This window comes from Diachasma alloeum, unplaced genomic scaffold, assembly GCF_001412515.2.
Source record: "Diachasma alloeum isolate Michigan unplaced genomic scaffold, Dall2.0 Dall_scaffold_00627, whole genome shotgun sequence".
Taxonomy (NCBI): Eukaryota; Metazoa; Arthropoda; class Insecta; order Hymenoptera; family Braconidae; genus Diachasma; species Diachasma alloeum.
In genome coordinates, this window is record NW_021680759.1 from 223,522 (window position 1) to 250,105 (window position 26,584).

The following is a 26,584-nucleotide window of genomic DNA, read 5'->3' on the forward strand; positions in this document are numbered from 1 at the left end:
ACAACTTTAAACCCAACAATTTCTCTTAGCGAATTCTCCTCCAATTCCCCCCGATTTAAAAAATCCCCAGCCATCAGAGGCAGCCGCTGCACCCCAACCCTCGGCCATCCTCTTGCTCGCCAACGATCAACAATTGCCCCCTTTTCACGGGAACCACGAATCCCCGCAGCAGATAGTATGGCAGCGCACACCGTCTTAGTCAGACACCCAGATGATAAAGCCGTCCAAAGGGGCATCGTCTCCCGCACACCCACACAGACCCTCACCCGCAGGGGGGGTGCAGTCTCGCCGCGGCGCCTGCGCCGCGACGCCGCGTCAAACGTAGCGGCTATAGGTTAAATCCTCGTATCCCCAGTTTTGTTGTTTTTCTCCCGTTGCCTCCTGATCCCGCCTTCAAAAGTACAGTCCGACCAATCGGGTACCGCTGCATGCAATACCCGGGTACTTGTTCTACTTGAACTGCCAAAGCTCCGTGCCGCTATCTCCTGACGTGTTACAACGGAAAACGAGTGCGTGACGAGAGGTGATAGCCCACGGGCAATTCTCCACGGGGCATAATTCAAAAATTAATTAATTTTCACGGATCAATCGGTTTATTGACAGATCGAAATTAACTGATCGTCAGTGTTTCCATGAGCATGACACTTGACAGGTGTCAAAATAAACAATGAGATGAGAGATAAATAATGAGCACGCGGAAAGTCTCGAGTTTTCAGTGAAGTCGAGTGGAACATTGAATCAGAGAGAAATGAAATTCAAGTGTCGGTAGAACTCAGGGACTTGTCGAGTGAATCGCGATTTGTTGTAATTCTTAGTTCACTGGAGTTGTTGGGATTGGCCGTTTGATTGGTTTGACAAGTGAGAGTGGAGATGAATGGGACAGCTAATCTTGGGGCCTCGGATAGTCAGATGCAGCGGCAGCCGTCGCAGAATGACACCGGGTCCGAGCATCCGAGGAGTCCTAGTCCGCTGAGCGTTCGACATGGTGAGCTTTTTTGAAATCTAGGGAGGGAGAGGAGTAAATTCATGGGGTACAGCGTTCAGGATGTTTTTTGATTGTTTAAAGTGCTCAATTTATTGTAAAATTATTCACACTGATTTGTTCTGCGTTATTCGTATGAACCCTTCAAATTTAAGATCTGTCGTTGATTACTGTCTATTCTGCACTTTTATGTTGCATTCTCTCAAGTAGTCACAAATTTGCTCAATATATTTGAAATATATGGAGGAGAGCAATTTTTTGACCTTCAGCTTATTTTGGAATTTAATACGTTGATGCGGAAATGATCCTTAAAATATTTAAAATGTATTCTCGATTCTTTCCGAAACATTTTTCAGGCTATTTTACATGAATGGTGCAATTTTTTATTTAAAGAATAACGAAATTAGCTGCGTAGGAGGTGAATTTTAAAAAACTAATTCGTAATTGTTATTGCACATATTTTTTCAAACATTTTGAAAAAAAAAAGAAACCTTTGTAGCTAAGGAATTGGAGGCCCTGAACGATTTTAAATATTTTAGGCGTCTGCGGGGCAAACGAACAATAAAAATTTTTTTTTGCACTAATTATTCATTTTTAGACATTTGTAATCGATCTTCACTGTATAAAAAATCGCATTTCAATAGCCCGCGACTCGTAAAACTCCTAGTAGTCTCCCCTTAAATATTGCGAACAAAAGAGAGAGAGGAACAGAAATATCTAACTAAAAATGTTTTCTTGTTTGAAAACCCAAACATGTTCAAAACTACAACAATTCTCAATCATCATTCTTAAAATTTCGTGGCATCAATGAACTTTATATTTTCATTTTCAATCCAAACAGTAATTCAACTATTTTATGCATCAAAATGCGCCAATTTATTGAATTTATGAACAATTAATCCCGACGGATTAATCAAGTGGAATGCCATGTTTTCCCGAATTAATCGCCGTGGAATATCACCCGTTGGTACGTGACGAATATTATTTCCTCGAACATTGAGAAATGCAGTGCATGAAGAGTCAAGAATTCAAGAATTAACGGTATCGACAATTACTCATGCATCGAGTTAATGTTTTGTTTTGATATATGATAAATCTTCAAGGCTGCGTGGCAATGTCAAACTAACAAATGAATGAAAGCAGGAGAGACAAATAAATGATTTCTACACCTGTTGGAATAATACGACAGATAACATGTCAGGTACATACGTGTAACGCGCGTGCTGTTTAAAGCCCAACAGTGATTGTTTGGAGATATAATAATGGTGGTGATAGGCAAAATGATAAGCATGTCATCAAAAAATTTCCTCTGAACAAATTTCATTCACATCTTCCGCTCGAAATTAGCTAGGGAAGGCACAATAGGCTCAAGTCATGAAAGCAAGAAAATTTAATTCAGTAGCGAAGTGGTAAAGTGGTACAAGTCAATTTTGTCTGTCGACCAGTTTTCAATGAATACCTCGGAATCTAAGGGACATAGCTAAATTTTTGTTATAACCTTTTCTGTAGAGCCGGTTAAGAACTACAACAAATGTCATTACGAAAATTTCGCTATCTGCTGTAGATTTTGAAATATTCCTCGAAAACTCAGATAGAATTAGTTTTTTTTTACAACTTATTCTGTTGAAATATTTTCTGAAGAATTTCCTCGGCTAAAATATTCCAAGTTTTTTTTGTTTAATTTTCTTGGTAAAAAGAAGAGAAAAGTAGAATGAAATAACTTGGAAGATTTGAGCCCAGGAAATTCTGTAGAAAATATCTCAATAGAATACGTTTTACAGAAAAATCGAATTCGCAGGGTTTTTCTATTGAATTTTTCAATAGTTTTTAGCTGATTCCATAAAAAAATTTCGCAGCTCATCTGCGCTTTTTTTCGATCGAAATGTTTAATGGAAAATATTGTACAGGAAAAATCAATAGAATTCGATGATTCTATACAACTCTTCGGTGCAAATTTCCTAACTTTTGTTATTAGATTTCTTCAATGAAAAAATAGAGAAATAAGTGGAAAAAACGTAGGAAATTCACGTCGAGGAATTCCCATAAAAAATGTATCAATAGAAAAAGTTGTATAGAAAAATGAAATTCTACTGATTTTTCAATGGAATATTTTCGTGCGTGTAATGACGACAACTTCAAAACAATTTAGCTATTCATTCTGCTCCAATAATTTAAAACAAATTATTATTGTAAAGTAGTAACAGTGGAGCTGGAAAAATGAGCGAGGATGCCATCAGGAAATTATCAACTCTAGACCAACCCGTCTTCATATTCAAAAATAAAAGTTGACATGAATTTCAATGAAAAGTAGTGAATGATAGTTAATACAAAGATTAAACAATTGAATAGTGCAAGACGAAAAGGGACAACCGGTTTGGGACATCAAAACAATGAAAACGTCATCAAAAAATTACAGAATACAGTAGAGGGCAATGCAAAGGGACAAGAGTATCAGGCCATTAGGGTAATCAAATCTCGACTGGGCGTCGAGCGGAATGCAATGACAGAGTTAAACTGAGACTCGCGGGCGAGGGAGAGAGAGAGGGAGAGGATAATAAAAAACTGCAGGGCGAAGAACGTACCCGTAGAGTAGATTTCCAGCCTCCCTCGCGCACTGGTAAGGGCGTCAAATTTCATTAGCATATCAATGCTGGTGGATGGTGCGGGGCTGCCGAGCGCCACCTGCGCCCCGGTATTATGGGATCATTGCAGCCTATGCCTTCTGAAACGTTACTGCGATACTTTGGGGGTGTGTTCGAGTGAATTTCTGGGAGATATTACTTACTGGTGTACAACTTTTACATTGTACATTCATCCCGATTTTTCGCAACCCCGAAATAACGGAGAAACGAAAGGATAAAATTGTTTAAATTGGAGAACTATTTTTATTTTTTCAAAACATGAAGACTTTGAGGAATGAACAATAGGGGGGGAAACGCATGTTTTTTATGTGAATGTATGAATAGCAGTCATCTACTAAGGTTTGACACATCATTTGTAAAAAAAAACGAATGGAAAAAAATTTGAAAAAACAGTACTTTATTTTTCATTCTGCATGGAATATTATCAAGTTACGATTTCATCAACCGAAATTGTATTTTTGAAACAAGAATTATATGAGAGAATTAAAAGGTTGATGAATAAATAATAAAACAGAATTTGAATAATGAGTTAATGTAAATACACAAAAATAAATTTAAAAAAATAAAAACGTTCAGACCTAAATCGTTAATTATTGATTCTCATAATTGTTCATTCCTTTACCCAATGAATAATGACAAATTGGTGGATCTCTTTCGCGGGACAAATAAAATCCCATCAAGTCAGAACCCTGATGAAAAGCGTGACTAATAAAGTAAGTGGTGTGAGCGAGTAGTCGAGAAGTAATTCACTGTTGTCGACCCCCTCCATTGTACGGAAATCACATTTCAGTGACTGCTCGCACCCAGATGTTTTATCGGTGATGCTGAGGATCGCTAAACTTTCTCCCTATTCCCTACTTCGATGGATGTGAAGGGTAGATGAAGAAATTGGTGATGTCTGTATCGATGAAAAATATTTCGTCTAATCAAATCACGAATAAACACCAATAATGTATTCATAAAGAATTGTTTCACCTCCAATTACACCTTCAGCAATATTTCCTCCCAAAAACTGTTTCGGATTATTAAATTACTCTAGAAATTTCAAGGGAAAAAGTTTGAAATTTTTATGTGTTTTGATATGAGAACTAAAATCATTGAACATTGTGGAATAATGCAGACTTCAATTGCCTTAAATTCCCAATCATTTGCAAATTCCATTGAATTTCATTTTCAATTACCAATTGCACGCAATTTTGACTATTGGCCAGTTTTCAATGAATATCTCGGAATCTAAGGGAGATAGAAATTTTTTTGTTATAATCTTTTTTGTAGAGCCGATTGAGAACTGCAACAAATGTAATTACGAGAATTTCGCTATTTTTCTTAGATTCGGAAATATTCTTCAAAAACTCAACTGCGAGATAAATCCGATGAACCGTTTTACCAGTTCGCTACTGAATTATTAGCGTTATAATATTGATTCTCTCTCTGTGTAACATATTATGTATTATTTACGGCAATTACTGCATAAACGACAGACATTTCAGACGAATTCATAAATCTTCTTTGGAGCCCCCATCGGGTGAATAGTCAAAGCAATGAAATTGAATTGAGACAGTCTCCTGAAGTAATCCCAGAAATCGTTTTTCTATGTCAAGAGGGTTGAAGACCACGGGGGGATGGAAATACATACATAAATGCAGGGCCACGTATTTGGCGAAATTTGATTGGACTTGATTCGCATAAATCCTCGGAGAATAATAATTACACACTTCTGAACGAAACTTTCAACCTTATCGTTTAATTTCATCAATTGTGGGCATGAATAGTAAGTATGGCTTAATTCCGGTGGCTGAGACAGTGGGAATTTCTCAGGCGATTGCTTTCGTGGTGTTTTCTGGAGGGGAAGACTCGGATACAACATCATTTTTTTCATCTCTGTTTTCCATTTCCCTCTGGAGATTTAGAGGGTACGAGGGGATTCCAGTGCTTGACTCCAAGGCAAACAGCATTTACATCGAGAAATGAGGTTTTGAAAAAGTTTGGGTGAAGTGATGGCAGGGATAGACAATAATATTAGATTTTGGTAATATTAAAAATAATTATCTCGTTATATTGCTCAAAGTTTAACTATATTTGCCAAATTTTAAATATTATAGAATTTATAAGCTAAATTTTTCGATTGATGGTGAATAAAATATTTGATAATACTAAAATGTAATTTTTTGGTTATCAAGCTAATTCCAACTTTAGGTACTTGGTTTCCGATTATCCAAATAATCGTCAATCTTCCTACCTAAATTATTGGTTGATAGAATATTTCGAAATTTAATTGTATAAATTGATGGTTACTTTAATATTTAAAATTTCAAGATTTATGTTAAACATTGACAGCTTCACAATTTAACGATAATTATAATTGGTTGATATTCCTATCACTGAGTGATGGAAGTATCTTGATATTCACTGTTGTAATTTTTTGGAGAATTCAGTAGCTGTTGCTTTTGACAGTGAATTGAATTTTCAAAATTGAATTTCTCAGGTTAAAGGGATTTCTCATACGTTAAAGATTGATTAAGGGGTTTCGTGTGTAGATCACCGGGGGGAGTCTTTCTAGAATCGTGAAATCTCCTGTCGTCGCTAAATGGAAGAGTAATTTTCCGAAATTGTAATGAATTTTTAAATTCATTCTGAAAATTAAACTATTCAAGTCGTTAATTCCTCGAAAGTTATTGAAAAAATTTGATGTTGTTTGCTACTCACACGGCACCTGCAAGAAATGTTTGCCTGAATATTATTGATGTTACGAATCCTCATGACGCATTACCTATCCCAATCGAGAGATGCATTGTTATGGATCACAACACATGAACCGGTAATAATTTACTCTCAAAAGACAAAATTTCCCGTCAATTGTTTTCCGTCTTATGTTTCAATTTTGCAACTCAGGTCATTTCCAGTCTCACTCGTATCAGACGACATTTGTGTAAAGTCTGGCATATGATATCGATAGGTACAACAATCGATCAATGTTTATTTTTGTTCTCATCTTTTTACTTCGCCGTTCCATGAGTCGTACGTCAGACCGTCGGATAAGCAAACACCGACGATCTCTCATAAATAAAAATAAGTCAATGGAGTGGGTTATTGGATAAATTTAATAAATTTGTTTCGATCTATCACTCAATAATCTATTACACATAATAATTAAAGGGATGTAACAATTACAAGGATCGAATTTTCCTCAAAACGGACAAACAACAATTGCATGGAAATTACCCAGTGAATTCGAGAGAAAATTCTCGTAAACTTTTATCGAAAATTCTATTAATTTTTGGTGAACTCTATTGAAGAATTCCGCAGATTTACTGCGCGTTTTCTACAGAGAATGCCCAATGATACTATTTTATTGAGAAACTTTTTCTATTGAGGCATTCCCTACAGAAACTCCTCGAAATGAATTTTATAAGTTTTTCCACTTTATTCCTCTCCTGTTTTCATTAATCAAATTTATTTATTTGTTGATTGAACCACGAATCTAAAAAATCAGAGAAAAAATTGGTAAAAAATCAAATAAAAAAGTTTGCGGCAAGGAAGTTTTTTAGAAAAATCAAATTCCATTGATTTTTTTCGATACAATATTTCCCATTCAACAATTTTAATTGAGTCAAAAACAAATAGAAAATGCAATAGAAATCCAACAGAATTTTCTAGCGCACGCGCTAAACTTCTGACATGTTTTCGTACGTGAAATCTTCATTCCAACACAACCCCCCTAAACAACCCTTTCCCATTCAAATCTCCGCAAAGACTGTCTATTTTTTCAATAAAAATAAAAATGAATTTTCCCAGATTCAGCAGAATCGAGTGTGATATCGCCAGGCCTCCCGGAGCGTTACAGTCCCATGGGCACGACGGGCTCGGCCTCGAGTCACGACCCCTACGCATCCCGTTCAGTGCAAGAGTGTCCAGTGCCTCTCTGTCGAGGAATACCAACAGACTTCCCCATGGCGCGATCACCGTACCTGACGGCCCTGGGAAACGGTCACTCCCATCTCCTCCAGGTGCAGCAACAGCACGTCCAGCAGCAGCAGCAGCAGCTCACTCAGTCCCATCAACAGCAACAGCAGCAGCAGCAGCAACAGCCCCAGCACAGCAGTAAACCCCGGAGTTTGGGGCTGATTTGCGTGGTCTGCGGGGACACCAGCTCGGGGAAGCACTATGGGATCCTCGCTTGCAACGGCTGCAGTGGCTTCTTCAAAAGAAGCGTCCGCAGAAAGCTCATCTACCGGTGAGTTGCTTCATTCCGATTTAATATTCCGAATGAATCTGTTTTGCGAGTTGGGAATCACGTAGTGGAGGCGTGTTGGGGAGCATCGGGGGGTCCAAGTGCCTCGGGGTGGCGTCGTTAAGGGTGCCAATCGCACACGGAAAGAAATTTTATAGAAAAATTCAGTAGCGAAGCGGTAAACCGGGTTAAGTCGTTTTTTACTATTGGCTAGTTTTTGACGAATATCTCGAAATCTAAAAGGGATAGGAAGATTTTTGTCATGACCTTTTTTGTAGAGCCAATAGAGCGTTATAAAAAAAGTCATGAGAAAAATTTTGCTATCTCTCTTAGATTCCGAGATATTCAGCAAAAACTGGCTAATAGTCAAAATCGACTTAACTCGGTTTACCGCTTCACTACTGAATTCTAGTAAGAGTACTGGAAAAAATCACAATCCACCGGCTGCGAAAAATTCTAGTGCTGTTAAGGTAAACTTTCTCGGTATTTCTGCTAAAATTTCCGGAGATTTCTGTGAAATTTTCACAGAAATACGGGGAAAAATTCACGTTTTCCCCAATAAAATTTCTAGTTCCGGCACTGAAATTTTTTTCTGGCGGTCACTTTGAGCTGTGCTAGCACTACAATTTTTTTTTAAATTTATCTGCGTGCACTTAATAAAAAGTTGAAAAATACAATAAAAATTCTCCCTTCACTAGTGGAAAAAAATGTATTAGTTCAGCCGACAAAATTTTAAACCAGCACTTTTTGTGCTGCGCGGGGGCACAAATGAAAAAAATGAATAGAATACTAATTCACTGCCGTTGGTTTAAGACAGCGGCGCTGCGCTAACCGTGCGACGGATGAAAGCTAGCGGCCGAGCGCGAGTGACCGAGGGTTAATGAGAAAAAAATCCAACTTTTTTAGTGAACATTGAAAAATGTCATTTTTAAAGGACATACATTTCACTCTTAACCCGCCTGCATTATTATTGATTCTCGCTACTTAAACTGAAGGAACATTGGAGAACAATAATGCGTTGAGGGAAAAAATGATTTAATATCAGGAAAATATTTTTTAAATTCCATTTGTTAATTTTTTTTAATGAACAAAGAAGGAAAATTGTAAAAAAAATTTGAAAAATTCATGTTAACGAATTCTCCTAGATAATTTCTGAATTGAAAAAGTTGTCTAGAAAGATGAAATTCTTCGCTTTTTCCGAACGAACATTCTCTATGAAGAAAACGCACAGTAAAGCTGCGGAATTCCTCGATAGAATCGACCAATAAAAACAAATGGTGTTTTCACCAGGAATTCCGTAGAATTTTCCCTCTAACTCGCTGGGTTTTCCTTGAAATTTTGTCGTTCGTGAGACAAACCTGACGATAATTCGAAGAATCATCAAATTGTTGATACCCCATATTCATCCCCACAAAAAAACCTGCCGACTCCCACGTATATGCACATAATTATTCCACGGATAATCCCAGCAGGGGCTTACCACCGAGCTCAACAGCCGTGAAATATTCTAAACGATTTTATCATGGCATTACTCCCCACCTCCACTTGTCTCGCCATCCCATCCATCAAATTACTCGTCAGTTTGGTGTTTCTTTTTTTTAATCCTCAACAGCAACACAACATATCCGAGCAAACATTTGGCTCGTGATACCCACTGGGGGCTCGTGATACTCCACTGAAGGACGTGTATGTATCTCTCGACGCGTTGAAAGTTATAGCTGTGCAGTGCCATGTGGTCCAGCATTGAGTGGGCTCATCCTTAATACCGTCAACAATAAACCCTGGGCTATGGTGGTTGGGCATAATTTCTGGGGCCCCCAAAGCCCCGGGAATACTGAACTGTTGGAGGGACTATTACTGCTGCTTGCACACACGAGACCCCATTGGGGAATTGACGATCCATCTCCATCGTATCCCTCTCAACTGGAATCACTTGCTCGGGCTACTCTTCACGCATACATGTCGACTTTCTTTAATATTCCCCGTGGACGAGCTCTGTGATATGTACACAAACTATTGACCCGTTGAATAGAGTAAAAACTGGAGTAATGGGACACTAAATGGCTGGAACTGGAGGTTTCGGCATTTACGGAATTCATTGCAAGAGTAATACAAAACAAGTGGGAAATTGTTTTCTTGCTTTGCATATAGTAATTTAATGGTTATTTTGCGCATCATTTCCTTCTATCATGTACAATCCATCGTTTATTTCATTTTATTACACTGAAAGAGATTTCTTTTTAACTAAAAATCAAATCAACCAACATAGCTATCGTAATCATCTTTTAACCTCGACTTAATGGCACTAAAACAAACATTTTAAGCTATGATTGAATTCATTTGAAGAATAATATTCAAAGATATCCCCGGAATTCTGATTTTGAACAATTATTGCTATCGCCTTCATCTTCGAACTCGGTCAAAAGGACATCCAAACAACATTTTTTTTAGTTATCGTGGGACAACCGATTTTCGAAAAAAATAAAAATAAAAAAAAACTAATTGATGGATTGAATTTGAATTAATGGCGATCGATTTGTTAAAGTGTAATAATCCTTTATTTGGAGTGAATTCGATTACTCATCTGATATACTTGAAACATTTTGGTTGAAGTGTATGGAAAATTAACTAAATAGAAAAAACTCTGGAAATGAAATACGGAGATTGAATAAATGGTTGAAAGTTCGAATTAAATAAACTCCATTTGATGAAATCAGTAAGTTTTCAAATAAATAATAATTATGTTTCAAGATAATCACAATTTTTTTGTTACATAAGAAAAATCCATGAATACAGGGATTTATGGGTGAAATAGATTCCGAATAAAAAAATTCCCAAAGGTCCTTTAAGTGAAACATCGCTGTCAGATGGCTCCGTAATACGGTAAAGACTGAAGAGGCCTTCGCACAGATAACCAATTACTTCCTCGATGGGATCGCAAGGGGAAGAGGTCGTATACTATACCGCCACGACAGATGCGTCCCGACGCGCGCCCACAATCGCTGGATTACCGGGGACACAGCGGATTCACACGGGTGTATCCCGAAGATCGAGCAGATGCAATTAAAGCTGTCGGTTATCGATTTATCTTTTTTTATTCGAGTTTTTTCGATCGCTTGTACCACTTTGTTCCCAAAAATCGGGATGATTGTCCACCGTGTACTCAGATACCTAGTGGAGGACAATTATTTCATTTTTCCTCCGGGGAGGGAGATTACGCGGGAAATGTAGGTTTAATTCTGAGCGTTGGACATCCCGCAGGCAATTCTGTCCAAAAATCCCTATAGTTGTTCGAATTCTCCATGAGATAATCTTATAAAATTTCCTGTAGCAAATCCTGTGGAAAATTCGCACCTTTCCTATAGAACTTTTCAGATAAAATGTTCTAAAACAAATTCTATAGTAATCCTACAGGAAAATAGGCTGTATGATTTTATTTCGCTATAAGATTTTCGTATAAAAAATACTACAGCAAATGCTGTATTAAATCTCTGCTAGATCTGCTAGATCTGCTGTAGAATTTCCACTAGGAAATCCTGCATCTTATTCATACGTGAGCTTTAATTGATAAATCGATTTAAAAAAAATATATTTAGAGTTTTCATTGATTTCTCCACGCGATTCTGATTTTTTAATGACGAAATTCCCCGAAATTTCAGTGGAACTAAAATGTCATGAAAATTCCCAAAACGTGCAGCGAAAATTTCCAGCTAGATAATTTCTTGATAATTTTTTCATTCAATACCATATTAATAACTCTGATTTTAAAGTCAACATAATCATCGTCAGATGCTTCCGGTTATTCAAGGCGTAACTCGATAAAGCAAACAATGCCAATAGCAATGGTTAAGAGGAGGGGAAATATAGAGACCGAAATGCGTAAATAAATGTATGATGTGGTTCTGAAGGGTGAATACGTATTGAATGGAATGAGGAGTGCGCGCACACGAGCGTGGACGTTACACACCCAGGCACAATCTCCCGTTCTCTCTCTCTCCTGTGCTCCACTGGGGTGTGAACGCAAATCAATTTGTGCGACCCCTGCCAGGACGACACGCACCCTCTTCACGTTACCCCGTGGATAGCCCAGTGTCTGTGTGCGTGTGTTCACGCTCGTTCACTGGCCCCAGGACAAGATAATTCCTGTGTCATTTTTTAACCCCTCATTTCTCTACAACGTGACTGACTTACGTTGCAATTGCACTAACCAGAAAACTATCGGATTATCTTTAAAGTTATCTTCCTTTTCACTTTTTTTTTTGAGAAAATGAACAATTTTTCGTCAGGGCGGGAGGAGACAGTACTGAGAGAACGAATTAGCCGATTTGATAGAAGAAAATTTCATATCTTTGACGAAAATTAAATTTTTGTTGCGATCAGGAAAATATATGATGTATTGCACGACAATCATTTGATCTGAGAGAACTCCATAGGTTTATATACCATAGAAAGAATACATTGACGAGGAAAGAATTTTTTTTTTCCAAAAAAATTGTCCCCTCGAAATTATTTAGTTTTTCCAACAAGATAGTTTTCGGCAAGAAAATTGTAGTTTCCTGTTGAAATTATCATTTGCTCCATGGAAATTATAAGTGTTTATATTTAGTTGAATATATTTGCACGGGAGATAGATACATGTTTCTCGAGAGCAATTCCTACTACAAAAATTATCGTGTTTTGGTGAAAACTTTCTTTTTTGTTCACAAGTAAATGATTCAACACGACGAAAGATCTCTTCAGAGGAACCTAATTTTTCGTCAGAACAAATTTGTTCTCTCAGTGTAACTTTCACTGAATAATTAAATTGAAATTCGAATTTCCATTGATTTTCTCATTAAATTATGGCAAAACGAGTGGACAATGTGATTTTTCAATTCCAAAAATCCCTGGAATTTCAGTGAAAATATCAGAAAAAAATATCTAATCTCATTCTGTGAAGAATTACGGAAGGAATTACCGCGTGAAGGGTCTCTTCTGCGGAGCGCAGAGGAATACCAGTAGTGCAAGGATTTTTCGAGGATTACGTGGAGGACCGGGGGGCGAGGAGGAAGAGACGAAAGAGTCTACGTGACCCTCGCTCCCGCTCTCTTCCGTAAAGGATAACAAAATTAGTCTCTCAACAGTGAGGGCAAATTGAATTTAACGCCATTTCTTGCAACACACACACTTCAGTGATTTTTCGATGATAATGCCGTGGAACGTGTACTTTCCCAGTAAATTCGTTGAGTAAGTAATTTTCATTTGATTTCAGATGTCAAGCGGGAACTGGCAGATGCATTGTGGATAAGGCGCACAGAAATCAGTGCCAAGCGTGTCGTCTCAAGAAGTGCATGCAAATGGGCATGAACAAAGATGGTAATTATGATGATTTCTGTGGAGAACATTGTGAAAAATAGTGTCTTAACGACGTCTTCATATAGAAACAGAACAAATTTCCATTCAAAATTCCGAAGTTACGATCTCGAATTGGGTCTTTCAAAAATCTTAAGGATATCCAAGTATCTTTTATAGTTTGGTACAGACGCCACTATAGATTAAACCTTTTTCAATCATCAAATTAAATTGCGTGACAAGGATTTGAAAAAAAATCATGAATATTCAGCGTCATTTAAACTACATTTTGCACAGAATTATGATTTTTTAAAGCATGAAATCGATTTCGAACACATGATTTTTATGGTGGATAATTGATTGTTTATAGAAAATGCTCGTAATTTACAAAAATTGACATTTTAAAATTATTTCTAATTTTTCTTAATTTTTCAAATTTTCTATCGGTTCACTATCGAAATTCAAATCCGGATCTGCGAAGTTTGAATAATAATAAAATCATTGTAAAATGTCCGGAAACTTGGGATGACACTGAACTGGAGATTTTTGTAAGTTCAAGTTAAGACTTTCGAAAGTCTCAATTAAAAACCTGAAAATATCAATTTGAGACTTGAAAAATCTCCATAAGAGCTCATGAATAAGAAGCGACTTTAATCGTTAATAACGCGAAAAAGAAATCCGAAAAAATTCTAGGAAAATTCATGGATAATGCAATGGTGATTATAAACATTCTATATAAATTCCAGATGAATGTCATTATTTACTTTTTCCACACAAAACACCTCAAGATCTTTGAAATCTCAAGGCAAAGTTTTTTTTGGTATTAATTTATGACATTAAACACAAAAATGCGTCTAATTAATTAACGCCATTCCAAATGTCGTCTTAATGTCTTAAATTCGAATGCAAGTCTCAACGACTCAAATTCAGACACTAGTTTTCACAGTGGAATTTCATTCTATTGTGTCACTAGCATTTTTATCTCTTTTATGATAGTTTTTTATGTGACAGAAAATTCTGGTTTTTGTTCTCATATGACGGAATGGTTTTGTACCCTCAATCGGCTATAATACGAGAATCAATCAGCGCAGGGCCCTGTGTGCTCCCGTGGTCTCGTTCTCTCCATAAATATAGCGCACGTACAAGGGGGAAACAGTGTCGCGTCTTCGATTCAACTCTTAATACTTCTGCCCGACGGGTTGCCGCACCTGCCCTTACAATCCTCGTTCTTTTCTCTCTTCCCGTCTAACTTTCTTATTACCAAACTTGATGTCGTAAAACAGAAAATTGGATGTACATCGGTCTTATCTTCCTATTTTCAGGGCGAAGACTTTTACTCTAAATTCAAATTACCGTTTTTTTCCTTGTCGAGGATTATTATTTGAAAAAAAGTGAAACGGGTTTTCGGTTTTTAATACAATTTTCAAATCATTATTTAAAAACGGAATCTTTTCATTCGATTAGCATTGGAATAAATTTAATGATTACATTGCATTATTAAAAATCAATTCTGGTTCATGAAAAGTATTGAAACAATTTTGTAGAGTAAATCGCAATTTAGTTTTTTTTTCATTTGCATAGAAATAAATGTCATAATTAAAAAAATGTCACCTCTACTTGTGGCGTGCTGAGCAGCTTAATAGGTTCCCCCCGAGTTCTTTCATATTTTTCAACATCAACTCCTTTAACCGCTCTTTCTCTCTAATTTACCCCATTACACCCCCATCGTTCCCCAAAAAAAGTAAAAAAGATAAACGTTGCCAGTGTCACTCTCATTTGCATGAACCCAGCGGGCGGTAATTGATGCAACAGTACTTTGAGAAAGAAAGGGAAGCGGCAAAAAATAATGTCCAACGCTTCTTCACGAGAGGAGGACGCGCCCCTTCATGCCCACTGTAGTTTTCATCCTCCTCCTGTATACGTTTATTTCCTCCAATTAACCCTTCAGGCGTCGGGCCACGCGACCATTCGCTAACGACCGCAGTGTTTACGAAGCGAATGACGCGTCACGATGAGAGACACACATACGAGAGAGTAGGAACGCAAATTCATCCCCCCATACCATCCCTTTTGCATAGCAACTTTACCCGAGCAACGATTACCGCGTATGTATCACACGTTGGCTGAGCGGTGAACCGCATCAAGCGACAACGGATGAACGGATATATGTGGTCTACTTGTGGGATTTCGTATTCATACGCCCATCATTCGAGGGACAAAGTGCAGAGATGATTAAATGACGCAAATGAAGTTGTTCTTAGTTTGCCGGGGATGAAAGTATCTGGTAATATCACCCCTGATTTTCAGGTGAACCAGTTGAAAATTGCTCCTGTATAGTTATTTTTACTAATGAATTAGCGATATGCTTCCGAATGGTTATTTTGTACCAGGGATCCTCATCAATATTAAATTTCTGTAATATTACAAGGATTTGACCCTTACATTATTGAAGGTTTAAAATATGTTGATTCAATTTTTCAAATAAAGTAATATTGATAATCTGATTTTTTACGAATAATGATGTATTCAAAATTTGTTAATATGAAACTGTAAATTTACTACTAAATGAATAATTCAAATTTATTGAAAGGGGATTTTCGATTACACAAGGAATCATCAATCTTCCTACCTCGATTATTGATTGATAAAATAGTTGAAAATGTGAATATTTGAATTGATGATATTTAAGTACTCAAAAAATTCCAAGAGTGATGTCATCTAATTGATGGCTACAATATTTAACCGTAATAAAATATTACAAATTTGGCTATCCCTGTTTTGTACATAAATTGAGTAAGATTTCTTTTCACCTAATTTCGTCAGATTTTCAACTTAGTTCAATGTTATCATCATCATTATTATTATTATAACTTACGAATTTTCGAATTCTCATTTCGAAGTTTCGAATTTTCAACAATCATCATAAAAATCAAATCAACCAATAAAGCTATCGTAATCATTTTTAGACTTCGATGTAATGACATTAAAGCAAACATTTTAATCTATGATTGAATTAATTTGAAGCATGATATTCAAAGATATTGGCAGTAACCATTTGAAATTTTTGCTGCTAGTTAGTGTTGTGAAGCTATAAACTTTTGCAATATTTCAGACCATTCGGAAGCCCGCCATCAATGCATTGATGGCGAAAAAAAAAAGACATTAGATACTCAGTGACATGCTCGCGACCCCTGCGTGTTTCATTAAAAGAATCAAGCAAAAAAAACTTGGAAAATTTGAGCCGAGGAAATACCAATAGTATAAGTTCTATTCAAAAAAGAAAATACACTTAAAGTCGTTAACTATCGATATCTCGCAAGTCTGTCACGCTAATTCCTCATTGGTTCGTCGTCTGAGACGGCAAATTTAATTCATGATTAATTTAATTTTGACATTTTCAATTATGATTGTTACAATTACAGCGCGCTGTAGCGCGCGTTCGGTCTCGTTGCATAGAAAAATCTAATTCTAATGAATGAAGGAAAGACGATTGCTCGGGAAATTATTATTTCGATCCTTAATGGGTCGCATTCACATGAATTTTAAAATTCGAAGTAATCTTTTGATACCGAATAAAGCGATAAATTCAACTCTTGCAGCTATTACACACACTGATGATTACCATTCAGCGTCCTTCCCCCGTTTTTGAAGGGTATCAGAACAATACTTCTGCCATAATAACTGCGAGTTACCTAACGCGTCAGATACAAAACAAGGAATTCACGTTAGCCTCGCTGTCAAATGCAGCCCAACAGTCTGATATAACTATATCAAATAAAATTGCGGAAAATAGAAATGAGGGATGAGAATGGTTAGGTGAAAGTGGGTGGAGAACGGTTGAACTGCTGCTGGTAGTGAGTACGATGTCTCGACCCCCATCACAACTCCAATCGACAATGATAATCAGCTCACCCGATGGTTACATCACTCGCTATAAATGGATTATGGTAGCCATTGATTATTCATTATTTCCCATTGTCAGCTAGTACATTAACCATTGGACATGAAAGAATTAGTCTGATAAAAAGGAATTTTGACTGGTTCATTTGCAGCTGTGCAGAACGAGAGACAGCCGAGGAATACCGCGACAATTAGACCTGAGGCTTTGGTGGAAATGGATCAGGAGAGAGCTTTGCGGGAAGCTGCTGTTGCTGTTGGAGTTTTCGGGTGAGTGCCTCAATTCAAAATTTTTTTTAGAATATTTAGAAATTTTAGTCCGAGGTATTTGCACTGTTGAAAATTTTCCACTGAAATTGACTAACATTTTGGACTAACATTTTATCGAAGAGCTGAGGGGAGAGATAGAACCGTGAAAAAGACAATCGGTTGTCTAGAAGAAATGGATAATAAGAATAATGATGATGATAACATTCAACTTAGTTGAAAATCGGACAAAATTAGTTGAAAAGAAATCTCATTCAATTTAATAAAATGAAATACATAATGAATTATCCATGATAGGAGGAAATGCTGTGCAAAATAACCATTCGGAAACATATTGCTAATTTATCAGCAAAAATAACTATACTATATGCAATACAAGAGCAATTTCCCACTTGTTACATAATTCTACAGTAAAATCAGTGGAAACCGTGGCATTTACAATGACTTTTCCCAGGCTTGGCTGAAAAAATCACCGAGAATTCAAACTCCTGCGCGAAAAGCGCTAGGTTTTTCGATGGAATATTTCCCTCCCATAAATCACTCCCTGAACGATTGAAATTCCCGCCCGACTGCTCCTTATAATCGCGACCGATTGCTTTATGGGTTAAAGCATAAAAATACAAAACCCACACAGCCGTTATAAAAAAAACAATCTGAGCGCTGAGAATAGGTGAAGAGGCGACGGCACACCAGAAAGGACGCCGTTACCACGTTTGATCTTGGCTGAGCGTTATCTTCAACATCGCGAGCCACAACATCTATATGCCGCGATACCACGCCACGCCGAGCATGATCTATCATGAAAAATTACCTTTGACCACTTGACCGTTGGAAACACTTCAGGTAACGCTTTGCGGACTGGAAATAACGGGATAATCAATAGTGTCATAGAGGCATAGTATCACCAGGTCTTCCCAACGAGTTAACAACTCGATAAATATTCCCGATAATAATCACAGCCCGATTAATATCAACTCAAGCCCATTTGAAAAACATTCCAAGTTTTATTAGCGCTTGTACCCCACGTACGTTAACAATATCCAGTCCCGTATAAGTAATTTTAAATCTTATATATCACTGATGATCACGCTGCGGAGAGTCGTCTCCCCTAAGCACCGTCACCTAGGAATTTCACGTTTCCCATTTTGTACAAAATCACCCCGACTAACTCATCCGATTGTGGAGATTGAGAACGACATCGCCATTGATGATCTGTTTGAAGAGCGCCCTTGCCCTTTCACAAGGCGAGAAAGACGATTTCACGAGCCCCTGTCTCCTCCAGCTGTCCTCCATCAACGATCCCTCGCCAGTATCGCCAACCTGTCTCTCCAACTGCGAAGGAACAGGCGGTGATGTCGTGCTCACGTCCCCAGTGGATTTGACCCCCTTCGTTGGCGACTCCGGCTCCAAAATACTCCTCTCAAGCTTCTCCGATTTTGTCTTACGCAGGAGCAACGTCACCTTTCGCTTCAACACTTCCCTCGCCTGGACATCCGTCTCCCTCCAGCCAGCACTCCGTTCTGCCCCGTCCTCCAGCATCCTCAGCAATTCCTCAAAGGACTTGGCGATTTCGTCCAGAGATTTCTGGCTTATGAGGAGATACCCGCGAGTCGCAATCTCCTTGGCTTTGAGGGAGTTCTCAAGATCTTCCAGGTCACGTCTCATCAGTCGCAGTTTCATCTCCGCGACCTCTCGTCGGGCCCTCTCCTCCTTCAGCTGGACCTCCATCTGCTTCATCTCATTCATCATCTTCTCCTCGGAGCCCTCAGTCTTCGCCAAGTGCGCGAGTAGCTCCTCGAGCTCTGCAGACTTCTCCTCTCGATACCCCTCGCTCTCGTCTTCGATCGTTGTCCCTTCTACCTCATCCATCGTCGATTTTATCTGTGTCTGAAGGTCCAGGTGAAGCAGCGGCTTCACCGGCTTCGTGGGTTTCGCTTCAACAGCCCCAGTCCTCACCCTGCCATTTTGCACAGGAAAGTGTGGGATCGGCGGCTTGAGCTTCGTTCTTTTAGGAGCCAAAACCACCGGAGGAACCTTCCGCAAGGCGTTCGCCTGACAAGATCGTTTGTTCCTCGTAACTGCGCTTTTCGGCCTGTGCAAGGCAGAATTCCCTTCCGTCCTCTCCCGTCGGTCATCACCAGCCGAAATAGCTCTGTTGTCCCTCTGCAAGACCTTGAAGTACCTACGTTACGATCAATGAGTGTTAAGTCGAATGGTAATAGAACATTTCGCAACATTTTTACGTTGACATTAATACGAAATCTCTCTATCTCTCTATATCATAAAAATCGAAATCGACTTCTGGTGATGTGTTTTTGTACTAATTCTCAGTTCTGATATTTATGAAGAGCAGGATTTCTCCAGTCCCTCAGAAATAGGGAAATTTGTGATCGTTTTTCTCTCGCAAGACGGTAATAAAATTTCGGAAAGTCCCCCCGTGCAAGGGTGAACGTGTCAACACGTGTGTGATTGATCCCTCAGAACCAGTAATGGCCAATAAGAAAATTCGAACTAAAAAATCTCTACACGGAGGGGAATATTCAATAAAAATTACGTATCTTTTCCGTAATTCCGGAGCGAAATGTGGTTGAAGGAAATTTTACGGAACTATCACGGAATTTTTCCAGAGCGTTGCGTAATTTTCATCTCCTGTGAAAAATTATGATACCGTCACTTAAATTTTCTGAGTCGATCTCTCACAAAAAATTCCCAATGAGAACATGTAAAACAATGAAATAACCAATGAGAATCTCCCCTCAACGCCCTCCTTAAATCCTTCCATAATTTTGGAGAAATGCAAGGGCTAAATGTGTTGCTGCGAAAACAGCCGAGAAACCTCATGGCAGTGAGTCCCTTCATTAAGTGATATAAACATTCATAATTAAAGGGCATGTGTAATTTAGTGATAAAAAAGGGACAAAATATAGAGCGAAGGTGTCTATGAAATTCTAAATATCGGCGCTGCTGTCAAAATTTATTCAGTATCCTCCCTCACCGACGGAATTATAAAAAGAAAATGGCAATCTATTGACAACGAAGTGTTCAGAATTTTGAACTTTAACAACCTGTACTCCAGTCTGCATCCAGTGTGATTGAAGTCGAGTCGTTTGAAGACTTCTCCAACGATATCGTCGCTCAAATTGGCATTCCCCCGAAGATCCACTACTTCAAGAGTGGTGTTCTGCTCCAACAGCTGAAGGATATCGTTCCCAATGGCGTCTGTCAGGCCACAGTGCTGAAGATCCAGAGCTTTCAGCCACAAGCTGTCCTGAATGGCGTCGATGACTTCGGCGACAGCGGAATCCCCCAGATGCGGATTGTCGTTGAGAGTGAGTCTTCTCAATCCTGGCATGGCGTCAATGTTCGGTTCTCTGTACCTGAGGGAGTCCTTCCACGTGTCATGGTAAAGCAGAAGCTTCTGCCTGGACAAGGCTGAGGCCAGCGCAGGTCCGCAGTAGCTGGTCAGGTCGCACTGACTGAGGTTTAAGGATCGAATGCTCTGAACATCAGCGATCGTTCGACAGACCAGGGCACAGCTGTTGTCCCCAATGTAGCACCGCTTCAGCGACAGATGCTGGAGGGTTTCCGTGGAAGCTAATCCCACGCACAAGGCGGCTAGACAGTCGTCAGGGAGGGGAACCCCTTCCAGCTCGAGACATGTTAGTGCAGGGGAATTCCGGACACACTGGGCGACACTGTGGGACAGCCACTCCAGGAGGTAGCGGGTCAAGACAATGGGAGCTTTGCCGATCGCTCTGGCTTTGTCCGCTGAGGTGACTTCCTCCAGAGGCTTGCGGCACTGGTATCTGCTTCGGACACTCACCGACTTTAGGGTTCTGTCTAGAGACAGCGAGTGCAGGATCGGCCCCCAGTCGTCCATCTTCACTCGATCAGTCGTGAAGTCCAGGCTGTGGGGGAGGGTCACGCAGATGACAGGAAGTGGTCGCAGCTTCTGCTGTCTGCAGAGCTCCATGTAGCATGTGGCGAAGTTCTGACAATTTGGGGCTGTCTTTTCGGGTGGGGGACACGCGGCGACCGAGGGTTTCGATCGCCAAGGTCGCCGCATGTCCTGTTTACTCTTGCACGTTGCAATTTTGAGGCTGTTGTCTAACCTTTGGCGGTGATTGTCCTCGGTTTCGGCTCGGGCATTCGGCTTTCAGGGGGACAGCATTTGACGGGGGTGCGCGTCGCGAGGTGAGATTTTAGGGTAAAAAGAGGGGTACAAAAGGGGGTTGGGCAGGCACGACATGTAGCTTGACGCGATAAAACCGGAAACAAAATGCGGGAGTTGAGTGAAGTTGATGATGTTTGGGGAGTTTTTAATTTTTGGGGTTGGGGGCTTTTTGTTGCAGACCACCGGTTTCTTTGGCTATGGCACGGTATGCGGCGCCCATGCCACTTCCGGCGATGCAACCCACTCCCAATACGACGAGCACCTCTTCACCGCCGCGGCAGGATGTGGAGGATGGTATGACGGAATTATTTTTTATGATTTCTGTTTGTATTTTTCTCTTCAGATTTTTTCTATTAAAATTATTGGCCACGGAGTTTCCAAGTTTTTCCGCTATATTTTGTTTTGTTTTACATTACAGGATCCGCTTGAAAAAAACTTGGAAAATTCATGCCCAATTCAGTAGCGAAGCGGTAAAACGGTTTAAGTCGACTTTAGCTTTTGGTCAGTTTTCAATGAATATCTCGGAATGTAAGGCAAATAGCAAAATTTTCGTTATAACCTTGTTTGTAGCGCGAATTGAGATCTATGAAAAAGCTCATTATGAAAATTTCGCTATCTCCTTTAGATTCGGAGAGATTCCTCAAAAAATCAGTAGAGAGCTAAGTCGACTTGAACCGTTTTACCGGTTCGTTACTGAATTATTCTCATAGAAAAAATTCCAAGAGAATATTCATATCCAAAAATCTAAATCTGTATCTGTAACTGTTGCCTATTAAATTTTTAATAGAATTAGTGCAAAAACCAATGGAATTTTAATAGAATCCCAATAGAATTTTTGAGCGAATTCACAAAGTTTTTCTATTAAATTTTTCTACACGTGTCTCTTTGCTCATGTCTATATCCAAGCCATTTCTTCTTATTCATGTTCTGCTCCAGGCAATGCATCAGAAGACAGCATAGACGTGACAAACGAGGAGCCCTTAACACCGCAGCGAAATTTGTGCCCCCAATTGCCCCCCGTGATGCCCTCATTATACTCCCCAGCGAGTGCAGAAACGGTATACGAGACTAGTGCCCGTCTCCTCTTCATGGCTGTTAAATGGGCCAAGAATCTCCCGTCATTCGCAAGTTTACCGTTTCGCGATCAAGTGATTCTGCTCGAGGAGGCGTGGTCCGAGCTTTTTCTCTTGAATGCAGTGCAATGGTGTCTTCCACTCGAGTCGTCTCCACTCTTCAGTGCTGCTGAGCTCACAGCGTTGACACTGTCGCCACACTCTCATCCGCATTCTGGGATGCACACACCAAATGGGGGTAAACCTAGTCAAGTGGCTGCCGATGTTCGACACCTGCATGATACACTTCAGAGATACAAGGCTGTTATGGTCGATCCGGCTGAGTTTGCTTGTATGAAGGCTATTGTGCTCTTCAGACCAGGTAATTGATAGTTTTATCAATTATTTATCATTTCAGGTGTAAAAAAATTTTTATGGAAAACCTAACGCTCTCGCTAAGAAATTCTCGTGAATTTCTATTGGAATTCTGTGAGAAGCAGGGATTGGCAATAATATTAGATTTTGGCAATATTAAAAAGGATTATCTCGTTATATTGTTCAAAGTTTAACTATATTTAAGAAATTTAAAATATTATAGAATTTATTAGCTAAATTTTTCGATTGATGATGAATACAATATTTGATAATACTGAAACGTATATTTTTAGTTAGCAAGCTAGTTCTAACTTCAGGTACTTAATTTTCGATTATCCAAATAATCGTCAATCTTCCTACGTAAATTATTGATTGATAGAATATTTCGAAATTTAAATGTACAAATTGATGGTTACTTTAATATTTAAAATAGAAGATTTATGTTAAAAATTGACAGCTTCAAAATTTAACGGCAATTATGATTGATTGATATGCCTATCACTGGTGAGAAGTCCATTGAAAGATTCTTTTGTTTTTCAAATAGATATTTGTTTATAGAAAAATTAACATTACCAACATTATCATTACCGACATTAACATTATTATTGATTATTAATTAATTAATAATTAATTAATTATACGGATTAATTAATTATAATTAATTAATCAGTAGTTAAAAACTACAGATGTAAAAAACTATGGATTTTAATTTTTTATAAGTTGTATAGAAAAATCAACATTTATAGACTTTTTTCAAGACAACTTATTCTGTTGGTTTTTTTTCCATAAGAATTCATAGACACGATTTCACAATTAGCTTCACAATTTAACGGTAATTATGATTGATTGATATGTGTATTATCACTGGTGAGAAGTCCATTGAAAGATTCTTTTGGTTTTCAAATACATATTTGTTTATAGAAAAATTATCATTACGAACATTATCATTACCGACATTAACATTATTATTGATTATTAATTAATTAATAATTAATTAATTATACGGATTAATTAATTATAATTAATTAATCAGTAGTTAAAAACTACAGATGTAAAAAACTATGGATTTTAATTTTTTATAAGTTGTATAGAAAAATCAACATTTATAGACTTTTTTCAAGACAACTTATTCTGTTGGTTTTTTTTCCATAAGAATTCATAGACACGATTTCACAATTAGCTTCACAATTTAACGGTAATTATGATTGATTGATATGTGTATTATCACTGGTGAGAAGTCCATTGAAAGATTCTTTTGGTTTTCAAATACATATTTGTTTATAGAAAAATTATCATTACGAACATTATCATTACCGACATTAACATTATTATTGATTATTAATTAATTAATAATTAATTAATTATACGGATTAATTAATTATAATTAATTAATCAGTAGTGAAAAACTACAGATGTAAAAAACTATGGATGTTTATTTTTTATAAGTTGTATAGAAAAATCAACATTTATAGACTTTTTTCAATACAACTTATTCTGTTGGTTTTTTTTCCATAAGAATTCATAGACACGATTTCTCGGTTTTTTTTCTTGAATTTGTCAAAAATACCGGCCCCAAAACAGTCCCTCACGAATGAATTCGCCCGTTCCAACTGCATTCTCTTCTCTTCATGTGCAGAAACTCGTGGACTGAAAGATTCGAGTCAAATCGAGAATCTGCAGGACCAGGCCCAAGTGATGCTGGGCCAGCACGCACGAACCCAGCAACCAGGCAGTCCCGCAAGATTCGGAAGACTCCTGCTGATGCTGCCCCTATTGAGAACAGTTCCAGCAGCTCGAGTAGAATTAATCTACTTCCACAGGACGATTGGTAACACTCCCATGGAGAAAGTCCTGTGTGATATGTACAAGAATTGAGTAGTTATTCACGAATGAACGGTCGCGCACGAAAAAATATCACAGAGGAAGCTAGCGAATTCGATAGAAAATTCTGTTGGATTTCTATTGAACTTTTATTGGGAATTTTATTAGTTTTCGGCGGATTCTACTGATGAATTCCGCAGCTACACTGCGCCTTTTTGTAGGAAACGTGCAATAGAAACTATTTTACAGGAAAAATCAGTAGAATGTCATCTTTTTATACAATTTTTTCTATCGAGACATTTTTTATAATAATTCCTCGGCATGAATTTCACAAGTTTTTTTCACTGTATTTCACTCCTTCTCTCCATTGGAAGACATCAATTTTATTTAAAAAATTTGAGCCAAGGAATTTCTATAGAAAATATGTTCTTAGAATAAGTTTTATAAAAAAAGTCGAATTTGGAAAAAAACGAATTCTAGTGACAAAAAAAATGGACTGAGAGGATTTTGCAAGTAGAATCGGCCGAAAATTGATACAAAGTTCAACAAAAATCCAATAGAGTTCTACAGCGAATTCCCTAGGATTTTCTATGACATTTTTTAGCACGTGAGTTAATGAGAACGGAGACGATTAATATTTTTCCGCGTAGTTGTGTTGAGCTGGGGGCCTAAACGCTATTGAAGATATTACCGTAAAAATACTATGAAGAATTATAAATGAATTATGTCGGCCTCTCAACTGAAACAATTTAATAATCATGTAAAATAGCGAAATGTTAATCCTAGATGTGTAAGGTTACTAATTACTTTGATAATGCAATAACGAATGCATGGCAATTATTGACAATTAATGAGGGGCTCAGGAGTCATGTATATCAATGTATTTATTTATTACTGGGTAATTCAGGGGTGAAATGGTGAAATGAGAAATCTTTTCTGTGCAACAGAACTCAAACGACAAAAAAATGGCTAAAAGTGTGAAATTGACTTTTAATTTGTTGGAAACTGAAGGACAATTTTTAACACATTAACTTCGAATAATAATTTTTCCATCGTTTGTAGATCTTGAGACATTTTTCAAAATCTTCATTTTGAACTTTCATTTCTATCTCATTCCATCTTACCCCTCCACCCCTGAATTAATTCTCGTAGAATTCGAAAACGTCGACATATATCGCCATGTGATTACCACATCGACGTTTCAAATAATTCGTGTTGTGATAAAGTCGTTGTAGCTGTGAATATATCGTCAAAAATTGAACGATTCAAGTGATTCATCATGTAACGATTACACTATTTAATTAATTGTATTAAAACGAGATATATCAAAACGAATAAAACTGTTTGTTAATTTATCCCCGCCCCTGTAAATATTGGTTCGCCCCAGAATGAACATTCTAATGGGCTAAATGTCACAATGGCCGGGGAATCCCCGGGGATTAAAACCCGTCACGCTGGAATTCCAAAAGTGAAATCAAAGCCGAGTGGGTCTTAGACGCGAAAATTCATCCCTCCGGTGGTGGTTATACGGGCGTACATATTTATTTATTGCCAAGTAATCCCTGACTCCGACCCTCGCGACTCTGCCACATGGCAAGGACTCACTCCCTGCGGTACACTCAGCGCTTATAAATTACACCGAAGTTGAACGAGATTTACCGGAGTATGCTCAACTTGTCAAAACCACCGGGGAGTTAAATGTCCTTAATGTACATTCAATTGTAGATTTTTTCTCCTCTCGTAGTTGCACCCGTCGGGGGAGCATTTTATTGGTGATATTTATTGGTAGAGAGGTGGAGAAGAAAGTTTTAG

General features: G+C 38.1%; 2 protein-coding genes across 2 annotated transcripts; one reads left to right on the forward strand and one right to left on the reverse strand.

The window, feature by feature from the left end:
- Positions 1-870: 870 nt before the first annotated feature.
- Positions 871-25,072, forward strand: LOC107043757 (photoreceptor-specific nuclear receptor). The gene is made up of 7 exons (XM_015265369.1): positions 871-985; positions 7,420-7,858; positions 13,107-13,210; positions 17,239-17,353; positions 21,703-21,818; positions 22,461-22,958; positions 24,588-25,072. The coding sequence occupies exons 1-7, from the start codon at positions 871-873 to the stop codon at positions 24,824-24,826; spliced, it is 1,626 nt and encodes a 541-aa protein (XP_015120855.1). The 3' UTR covers positions 24,827-25,072.
- LOC114841507 (centrosomal protein of 78 kDa) lies at positions 18,515-21,416 on the reverse strand. The gene is made up of 2 exons (XM_029126519.1): positions 20,416-21,416; positions 18,515-19,532 (listed from the first exon to the last, which is right to left on the reverse strand). The coding sequence occupies exons 1-2, from the start codon at positions 21,414-21,416 to the stop codon at positions 18,515-18,517; spliced, it is 2,019 nt and encodes a 672-aa protein (XP_028982352.1).
- Positions 25,073-26,584: the final 1,512 nt, after the last annotated feature.

Bases quoted from the DNA above. Each gene is read 5' to 3' on its own strand.
- LOC107043757 (XM_015265369.1), top strand. From the start codon at position 871: ATGAATGGGACAGCTAATCTTGGGGCCTCGGATAGTCAGATGCAGCGG. The intron at 7,859-13,106 runs GTGAGTTGCTTC...ATTTGATTTCAG, and splicing joins CGCAGAAAGCTCATCTACCG to ATGTCAAGCGGGAACTGGCA. The intron at 17,354-21,702 runs GTGAGTGCCTCA...TTTTTGTTGCAG, and splicing joins GTTGCTGTTGGAGTTTTCGG to ACCACCGGTTTCTTTGGCTA.
- LOC114841507 (XM_029126519.1), bottom strand. From the start codon at position 21,416: ATGCGGCGACCTTGGCGATCGAAACCCTCGGTCGCCGCGTGTCCCCCA. The intron at 19,533-20,415 runs GTTGTTAAAGTT...ATCGTAACGTAG, and splicing joins GGATGCAGACTGGAGTACAG to GTACTTCAAGGTCTTGCAGA.